The following is a 10,026-nucleotide window of genomic DNA, read 5'->3' as shown; positions in this document are numbered from 1 at the left end:
GATTCTTTAACTTTTCAGAAAGCATGGGAGCTATAGAAAACGCATCTTTACATTCATCGTCAGAAGTTTAATTGAAATTGCACTGTTTTTTTACTGGCCCGGCTAGCACAGTTGGTAGAGCGTCTGCTTCAGGAGCGGTAGATCCATGATCAGTCCTTGATCGAGTCACACCTAAGACTTTAACAGAGGAAGATGTGACTTCCTCATTTGGCGTTCAGCATGAAGGGAATAGTGCAACGACTGGTTGACCCGTATCAGTATAATGGTTCGGGTGGGGCGATTTAATTTCCTTGGGTAAGGCATCTCAGTGAAGCAGCACTAAATAAAAGAGCGGTGGAAATCTGTCCTGCCGCAAGGAGGCACATTACATACACCCAGAGGATTCCTTCCTCGTCATATGGCTGAAAAATTGTTGAGTACAACGTTCAACCCCAAGCACTCACTCACTCACTCTCTCACTCAATTTTATTTTTGTGTGGTAGCAAAATTATAGCATATTAAGTGATGTTTACTTAATATTTCATGAATGGAGGAATTAAGAAGAAATGAGTTCGCTGAATGATTCCAGAGATTACTGTTGTTTTTCACCAACTCGCCTTGTTGGTCATCACAAGGTAGAAATTATTTGACAACTTAGCAAGCTGCTCTACACAATGTGATTGGTCAAGTTGTTTCGGTAGATGTTGGGTCCCATTGCAGAAATTGAGAAATGTGTGAAACAGTGATAAAGTCCCTGAAAACCTTTTGATTTCTTTTCGCCATCATTAAAAAACAACAAACAACTTATATAACCCTTGTATCCTTTATCTCTTAATCTCCTTGTACATTGTTAAATAAGTTGGATGATGAGTTTAACAAAAAGAGAAAAAATCTAAGATACATTTACCTAAAGCAGAATGACTACATATTTAACTCAAGATCACACATTCAGGTTACTTGGCCATAAAGAAGTTTTATAAACAAAATTTTCCTTAAAATATCATAAGGAATTCATAATAGATGTGGATGTGTTGTACATAAACAAAAAAAAAAACAAAAAAAAAACAATAAAAATCCATCAGTGTGACAAACAAAAAACATGGACATCATTCAGAGTTCTCTCCCCTGGTCTGCTCTTCAATGATGATGGTGAAAAATGGTTGTATGTGTAGATAAAGTAATGTGATCACACTTCAGGACCTTCTCCACCTGGCACCAACTGCAAAACAAAATCAATAAAGAAAAAATGATATATTAAATATTTCATTAAATCAGGAGTAGAGTGTGCATTAAAGGGCAAATGAAGTCTTTGTTTTTTCACTTCTTATTACTGGCATGCAGTCTACAGTGTGTTCTGATATACAAACTGAAAGGCACGAAACAATCCTCGGAGGAACCAAACTACAGTTTTGCTGAAGCACTAAGGTGAAGTTAAGCTGATCCCCCTTCCCCTCATTAATTTCAATGATGACTTTATTTACTCAAAAAGGAGAGTTTTTTTTGTCTTTGTTTTTGCATAAAGTTTTTCACTTTCCTTAAAGAGATACAGAAGCTTTGCTTTGCCTTGCCTGAACTGAATTACAGGCGTGTTACATTTATTCAAGCATGACCAAGGCTGCAACATTTAACCCAGAAAACCCTATCTCCACTGCCAGCCAATCAGCATCAATTCTGTATCCCTTTAAAACCATAATTCACATTCCGGTACAGTATCCTTTAACTTTTCTGCCATCTTTACCTCCTAAGATCTAGGCCGACAATTTCAATTTGCACTCATAGATGTGCATATTAAAGTGAGTGCTTAGGGTTTAACATTGTACTTCAGTCAATTTTTCAGTCATATAACAACGGAGTCCTTAAGAGTGCATAAAAAGTGCCTCCTTGTTGCAGGACGGATTTCCACTGCTCTTTTATCTAGTGCTGCTTTCCTGACACAACTTACCGAGTGGTGAGCCATAAGCCGCCCCACCCAAGCCATTGTACTGATTAACCAGTTGTTGCACTAACCCCTTAAAGTTGAATGCCAAGCAAATGCAATGCCAAAGTGACAACCCTGGATCTACCGCCCCAAAATGAGCCATCAGGGCCGGTGTGTACATACAACTAAACATAGGGGTACTGATACAACAAGCATTAGATTTCATGAAACCTTAAAGCACAGGGACCATTTTTTTGTGAAGTTTTTTTGAATGAAGCGTCCAAATATCAAGTGTCAATCAAATCTCTGTGTTTTAGAGATAACACTACTTGTGTATCAGGACAAACTGATAACTGCTGTAATCGGATTCAGGATTAAGCCAAAAATTTGCGGAAAAATTGAATACTCACCATTGTTATGTTGTTGCCGTTTAACAAAATCTGGTCTAACCTGGTAACCCGTCTGCCTTCTGGTGTGCTTTCACTGAAAATAGGAGAACAAAGTGATCAACTACCCTGATTATTTTGTATTTACTTATTTATCTGACTGTTGTTTGTGTTATTCTCAAGGATTTTTCACTCGTAGATGGCAGTCAGTTGCATGAGCAGAAAGGTCATCGTGCAAGGCCTCAGATACAGTTAGAGCTAGAAAATCAACAAATTCCCTGTCAAAGGTCAGGTTTGAACCTGGGATGTCAGGTGTCATATGTAGTGACTGGAAGCCAAACACATCTACTCATTCTAAAACCATCTAAACCAAGTACTTGGGACATTAAGCGGGGAGAAAGATTTATCATCAATTTATATCACAGGACTTTGATCTAGTACTTATTAGTCTAGAATATTTGATAGATTCATTCATTTATTTATTTATTTATTTATTTCACTGGTGTTTAACGCTGTTCTCAGTACTATTTCACTGGCAGCCAGCATTATGGTGGGAGAAAACTGAACAAAGCCCGGGGCAACCCACAACCTTCCACAGGTTGCTGGCAGACCTTCCGACACACGGACAGGAAGCCAGCATGAGCTGGACGTGAGCTCACATTGGTGTGAGGCTCCAGAGGTCATTGTGCCGCGCTGGCGTGCTAACCACCTCTTAAACGGAGGTCTCATAAAATATTTGATTTTTCACAGAAACATTCTATCAATATCTTCACAACTTTACTGTCTAAAAGGAAACAAAAGGTGTACTTACAATTCTGTAACATCTTCCAATACCATATCTGAGGAAATGATTGAATCAAGGAAACATATAAATGATTTCCTGACTTCATGTAAACACCAAGCACTCATTCACTCAGTCAAGTAACTGACTGATTGACTGATTGAGACTCCTTAGATGGAATAAATGAAGTAATCACTGCATGATCAACTTGTAATCAGGACAAGAAAGATCAACAAAAACTGTATGCATCAAAAAACAACTTTTTCACTTACCAACAATAGATGTAGGAATATTTAGGCCAAAAGCTTAAAGGTGGAGAAAACATAAAAATGACATAAAGCTCAGATGAAAGAGTACGAAAAGTTTTCCTAAATGTGGTCTTCAATATTTTTTCTGATTTTTCCTTAAGGAGAAAAAGATACTTGAAAATAATTTTTGTATGGTGGGTATTTGGGACCACCTATCGGTATTTATAGTTTTTGTTTAATAATGTTAAACACAGGTTTAATAAATATTTTTGCACTAGAATTTGTTTTTTTTTCAGCTAACAAATGTATCAAACCTCGTTTTGGATCATATTTAAATTTTTAATATTTTCATAAATATTATCATAATTTATGTTAAATGCATATGTTTCGATCTATAACAACAAATTTACATTGAAATAAATTTATTAGACAAGCATCACATCCTTATTTAGAACTTTATTATGCAACAACGATAAATACCAAAAGCTGGTCCCAAATACCCACCATTCAAAAATATTTTCAAATACCCTTTTCTCTTGAGAAAAAAATCAATAAAATATTAAAGACCATACTTGTAAATAAGTTTTTCATCTGATTTTGGCATCATTTTTATGTTTTCTTCTCCTTTAACAACTACCCTAAATGACCTAAAATTTCGTCCATGACTGTTACTCATTTTTCCAGATTCTGAAAGTTTTACTGATTTTAGAAAGGTGCTTTGGGAGGTGCTTGGAAGGTGGGATGATATCCTACTGGGATAATGTAAAAGTTATTTATGACATTTATTTGCCTCCAAAAATGCTCCTTTGTGGTCGAATTTTTAGTAACCAGTTGATACTCTGTTATAACTGAAGCATTATAAAGCTTATTTATTTGGTTGATTGGTGTTCTATGCTGACTGTACTCAGAAATATTTAACTTATATAGTGATGGGGAGCATTAAGGTAGAATTTATTTACTTATCTCTTTGCTTGTTATTTTATGCCTTACTGAAGAGTATTTCACTTTTATACGGTGGTTGGGGGAAGGGGGGGGGGGTTCATGTGGGGACTTGAACTCACAACCATCACATTGGTTTGAGAATCCTGAGTCATTGTGCAACTCAACCAAGGAGGTTCGCAATATACAATGTACCCCTTGTATGTAGGTGGACAAAAAACGTGCATTATGCAAAGTAACAGTTCAGAGATCATATGCTTGTGGTACTTTGTTGTAAATTATCTGACAAATTTCCTTACCCCAAGATGCACTCAAATTGACAAGAGTACTGGCTTTAAATATGCAAATTCATATAGCCGTTTAGACAACATCAATTTTATTTTTGTATTTTACAGATGAACCGACACAAAAAAATTGCAAGAAGTTGAATAAGAAATAAAACAGAAATTCCACCTTTTTATTTTGTCCATTCTGGATATTTTCATGATTTTCCTGTTTTTCAAAGCTTTCTCATCAAATGAATACATCTTTAACAGGGAAAGAATTGCTAAGACAGTCCATATTTCCCACAAATTAGAACTATTTTAAGCTTTATTTTTATATCCTCTGAAGACATTAGAAAAATATTTGTTCTGCCCACAAAACAATGAAGTAAATTGGTGTGGATTAACAATAAGAAAAAAAAAACACACACACACACACACAAAGCAGAAAACAATAATGTTGTAAAATCTATGTATTACCAAATGCTTTAAATCAAAAGGATACTGACAAAATCATCAAAGCCCAAAAGCGTTCCAACAATTTCTTTGTCATTTTTCATGATGATATGAATTCTGTGTCCTATACATTTGTCCACCAGTTCTGAAAAATAAACAATAAACATTTATAACTGGCTAAAACACAGCACATATGTGGGAGTGGGGTGGTCTAGTGGTTTGAATGACTTGCGTTTCAATTACTAAAAAGCATAAGGTGCAGATTCAAAATCACCCTAGGACAGCAAATCTGTAGATTTTCACAATGCATAAGGTTGTGAGGCATTGACGACAATGTTTGCGCTGTACTTTGCGCTGTGTAACACTTGTTGACGACCAGGGATCTCCCACCAATACATACTGCATTTGTATGTCACATGCTGGGAAACTTTTTCAGAAACAGAAACGGGTAGAGCTACACAACATTCTACTTGATTTTCTTGGAGTAGTTCCAGAGTTCTGCCAACTTGCACCTCAGTCACTTTTCTCGTGTCTCCTGTGAAGTACAACCAACACAAATCTGCACACTAAGCACTCCTCCTTTGCCTGCCTCAAAAGACCATTGCCCCATGTTAAAACGAAACCTATTCGTCATGTTGGCAGGTGGTCACCTGCACAATAATATGACTGTGTCAAGCCAGAACTATAAACCTTATGCCCTATATATTGCAGTACACTAACTGAAGCCTAGGTAGTTCAATTAAATTAAATGTTGAGGTGTACTTTTATCCCTGAGAAGGGATGGGTCTCTTCTATCGCTCCTTCAAGTTTTAATCAATTTCAGACTAGTTATATGCAGAAAACTTGGTAAGTGTTGCCTTTTCTCTCTTCAAAATTGCAGTGTGCACACGCGATGCTTCGGGTGTATTGAAAATACGGATTGTATCCGAGTCCAGGGGCAGAAAACATGGTTAACGAAGCAGATGTGCACGAAATAGCCGCAAGCCTTGACTGGAGCCTTTAGAATTAATTTTTCTGGCGCGACTCACTGGGCAAATTGTACTGCATCCATGATGACTTAGGATAGCATTACTAAAGTTGTCATTTAAAACTGGTTGCATGGTTGTGTTGTAAGATTGATTTCCATATCTTTTGGCATGCGATTCCAAGATTTCAATACATCCGACTCACCATGACAGCACAAAGTTTTTTTGACGAGCAAGAATTAAATATTTCTGTGAATTTTACAACATTATGACTCAGGAATGGACTTACATTTGCAGAAGTGGTAAGTAGGGTCCTATTATATTTAATGCACAGCAGAAATTGGTGTGTGCCACCGTTTTAACGTGGATTTAAAGGCCTACTTCCTTCAGCAAAGTGTCCTCCGGTATGGACCTAACAGGTTTTTGAATTCAACAACTGAGGCAGGTAAATATCAGAAACTGTTGAACCTTTTATTTAATTGAAATTAAGCCTAGGTTACACTAGCTCGATAAAGCCTATGGGTTGGGTTTGGGTTTGGGTGGGTGGGTGGGTGGAAGGGGCTATAATGAATGACAAATGAAGCCTTCTAGTGCTACTGGTGCTAGGGCCACTCAACAGATGTGAGTTGTAAAGTCGAGGTTTCTGTTAACCGGCTTCTCTAATGCTCATTGTGAAAACCATGTTCTTCAGTGAACTGACGACAAACCCTCTGCCTCGTGATATCCGCAAGAACCCCAGCTTTAGTCTAAGAATGTCCAAATTGATTAAAAGATCTTCCCGAATTTCATTTTCGAACCACGCGTAACATGTGATGTTGTTGTTGTTGTAAGGCATCGGAGGAAAATCATTACAGTAAATTCTAAATCCGTTTCTACAACTGTGCATTAAACACTGTTACAAAGACAGGACACTTACCGAGTGGCAAAAGTTGAGACGGGTTTGTGAAAGTCGTCATTTCTGATCTTTACTTTAAAATTGTCTTTCAATAATGAAAACGCATGCTCGCCGCCATCAAAAAGTCAAACCTTTCGTGCGATACGCTCCAATCCAGGTCACGTGTTTTCTGGGATAAAGTGGAATGTCTGCTGCACGTGTTTTCTGGGATAAAGTGGAATGTCTGCTGCAGGCGGGTGTCTTGTACTACTTCAATCAGCATTCATTTTACATGCATTTTTCGTTGACACAAGTGTCGCATATTTCACTAAAATACGAACACTTAGGCATTACTAACATTTTTTAAAAAAAAAATTCATCGAAACATAGGCCTATAAGAAATTAGACGCTGCATAATTCTTCTTTTGGCGGGCCAAAAGGTAAATCTCGACGCTTAATTAGACCTACCGCTATATATATTTCGTGTCTGACACCGGTAGGCCAATATAGGTCCACGTAGGCCTACCTCTACACCCCTAACATCCCGTAGAGTCAGCGAAGGTGTAGAGGTAGGCCCTAGGTGGAGCTAATACCGGCAGTGAGCCATACAGTTTCACTGATAGGACTGTGTACTTTGTTAATTAGCGCGTAAAGTAATTATTTATTTATGTTTAATCGTCAAAGGGTTACTCTAACCGTGGTCTAACCTACAGCACCGTTGCCGCCACACGATTGATGCTTCCCTCGGGTTCTGCCCGGTTTCCTCCCATCATATAATGTTGGCCGCCGTCGTATTATAAGCAAAATATTCTTGAGTAGGTTGTAAAACACCAAACAAATAAACAAATATCAACTCTGATATAGGCCTGCTAAAGTATGCTGTGGATCTCTATGTTTGTTCTGTAGGCCTATAAGCCACTTTTACTGATCTAATATAGGCCTATGCATTTTAAAACCATTCATATATGACAGGCCAGACGTAGAAGTGAAATATTTTTGAGTACGGCGTAAAACACCAATCAAATAAATAAATAAATAAATATATCATAGGCTCGTAACTCAGCGCGATATACGCTACAAGCCAGATTAAAAATCCTTAAATTTGATAGCAAGGCTACCAAAGAGTTCGCCAATATAGGAGACACATGGGTGCAAAGCGTCAGCGCAAAGCATAAAATACAAGTAAGTCGTGAAATTTGTAATTTACGGTAGTGATAATATGCACATTGCCTATATAGAACATCAATGATAGAACATGCCCCTCGTGCCATTGTGCTCTGCATCCATGTATGTAAAACCTGAGTTGAATACATACAGTACCTTTTGGGATACCACCTGTAACATTTACTTTAACTTGATCAGTTCTATTTCTCAACACACTGTCTTGAAGTTTGTGATTTACGGTAATTGTTATGCACATATTTAGAGCATTAACGACGGAACATTCTCTGGTGTCATTGTGCTCTATACATGCATACCCTATATGTAAAACCTGGGCTGGATACATGCAGTGATTTTGAGATACCAATAGTGACCTACAACATTTACCTTATTACAATTTGACCAGTTCTAAATATTCTCTTACGGTCAGTTTACGGTAGGTGTTATGCACATAGAGCATCAACGATAGAACATAGAACATCACTGAGCGATCGATATATATATAATTAGCCCAATGCATACAGTATATACTTTTTGAGTGAATGATTGCTTGAGTTTTAACAATTTTTCAGTCATATGACCACGAAGAGAGCATCTAGTCCTCCTTCACTAAGACGACTTACCGAAAACAAGTAAGTTGCCCCGCCCGATACGGATCAACCAGTCGTTGCACTATACCCTTAATGCTGAACGCCAAGCGTGGAAATTACCACAGCCTCTATTATGGTCTCAGGTGTCTTAGGATTTAAAACGGATCTACCGCCTCCCGAGGCAGACGCTCTACCAGCTGTGCTATCAGTGCGGGTATATACTCCTTTAAATACTACCCCAAACATTTACCTTAACACTGATTCTGATACACTAACAGTCGTGAAATTTGTAATTTACAATGATTAAACATGAAACATGAACACAGCGCATCATTGATGGAACGTCAAGTGTTATTGTACTCTACATATATACATAGACGGGCTAAAAACTACCCTTATGCATGTATTCAAAATACCAGACTGCGATTATATAACAATAACAGTTGTCTTGACCACTGTTTGACGTAATGTGGTAATATTGTCAATTTGAAGAATAGGGTCTATGACAGGAGCGCAGGAAGCCGGAGGGGGGGGGGGGGGCAAGGGGGCATGAAAATTATATACAATTCTCCCATGGAAGGGCAAATCATCACAGTGTAATTTGACAAAAACGTGAACTCATTTGTCTCCAAACACAACCTCCCTGATTTAGTGACCGTGTTTCAATGCAATGGCGTGCAATTTTCTATTCAGCCCAAAACAGCATTATAATTAATGTATTTCTACAATATATGCACTCACAGGTGTTGAGTTATTTATTTCGTTATGGTTTATCGTCATTCCAAGATCATTTCACTTAGGACAGGTTGCAAGATTCATCAGTTAAGGAAAGACAAGTAAGCGTTGTAACCACCGACTTAGGCGCGTTACTGACAGTTCCCCTAAATCAGACGCACGCCATTTTTCTGAGCCAAAGGTCTGATCAAAAAGTGTATGTATACATATGAATGACATTGATTTCAATCGCAAACAAGCCAGTGCGAATAAGCCGGCAAATTTACCACCAAGGCCCAGTAAAAACATGGATGTTTCTTTCCACCGATTCTCCTCTTACGAGTTAAATGCTTGTATTAGTCAATCTACACCAACGGGATACACAGTAGTGCACGGGATTCACAGAAACAGACTGTATATGAGTTAATGAAAAAGCCCCTCTTAAAAGGAATGTTCGCCTTCCAAATCAAAAAGTGCTGCGCTTGACAGATTTGGCATCAAGGTCAAAACGTCCACAAACCATCATGTTTCACAGTGAGTTCGATGAATGACTTCACTTTGTTTTTCGGATGAGAAAAGAAATCTTCTCCTCTATCCAGACAGCTTGATCTTACCACGAACCCGTGACTGCCAACTCCAAGGGTTCCGTAATTAAAGCCACCGTGGACATCAAATTAAGGGGTAAGATGATAGTTAAACATCCATGGCACCCGCTGACAGATGGATGAGAGTGTGAAGGTCCTTCTGAAATA

At 38.0% G+C, this 10,026-nt stretch overlaps 1 protein-coding gene across 1 annotated transcript; it reads right to left on the bottom strand.

Annotated features, from left to right (window-relative positions):
• Positions 1-1,031: 1,031 nt before the first annotated feature.
• LOC135464804 (U6 snRNA-associated Sm-like protein LSm5) lies at positions 1,032-6,958 on the bottom strand. The gene is made up of 5 exons (XM_064742359.1): positions 6,852-6,958; positions 5,020-5,115; positions 3,095-3,122; positions 2,308-2,380; positions 1,032-1,198 (listed from the first exon to the last, which is right to left on the bottom strand). Exons 1-5 carry the CDS (start codon positions 6,889-6,891, stop codon positions 1,166-1,168), a joined length of 270 nt encoding a protein of 89 aa, XP_064598429.1. The 5' UTR covers positions 6,892-6,958; the 3' UTR covers positions 1,032-1,165.
• Positions 6,959-10,026: the final 3,068 nt, after the last annotated feature.

This window comes from Liolophura sinensis, chromosome 4 (assembly GCF_032854445.1).
Source record: "Liolophura sinensis isolate JHLJ2023 chromosome 4, CUHK_Ljap_v2, whole genome shotgun sequence".
Lineage (NCBI taxonomy): Eukaryota > Metazoa > Mollusca > Polyplacophora > Chitonida > Chitonidae > Liolophura > Liolophura sinensis.
The sequence above is the reverse complement of the archived record's forward strand: the minus strand, read 5'-3'. Positions and strand labels throughout refer to the sequence as shown.

Coding starts and splice junctions, on each gene's coding strand:
- LOC135464804 (XM_064742359.1), bottom strand. CDS start 6,891: ATGACGACTTTCACAAACCCGTCTCAACTTTTGCCACTCG. Junction 5,116..6,851: donor GTCTCAACTTTTGCCACTCG/GTAAGTGTCCTG, acceptor TTTATTTTTCAG/AACTGGTGGACAAATGTATA. Junction 1,199..2,307: donor ACGGCAACAACATAACAATG/GTGAGTATTCAA, acceptor TTTGTTTTGCAG/TTGGTGCCAGGTGGAGAAGG.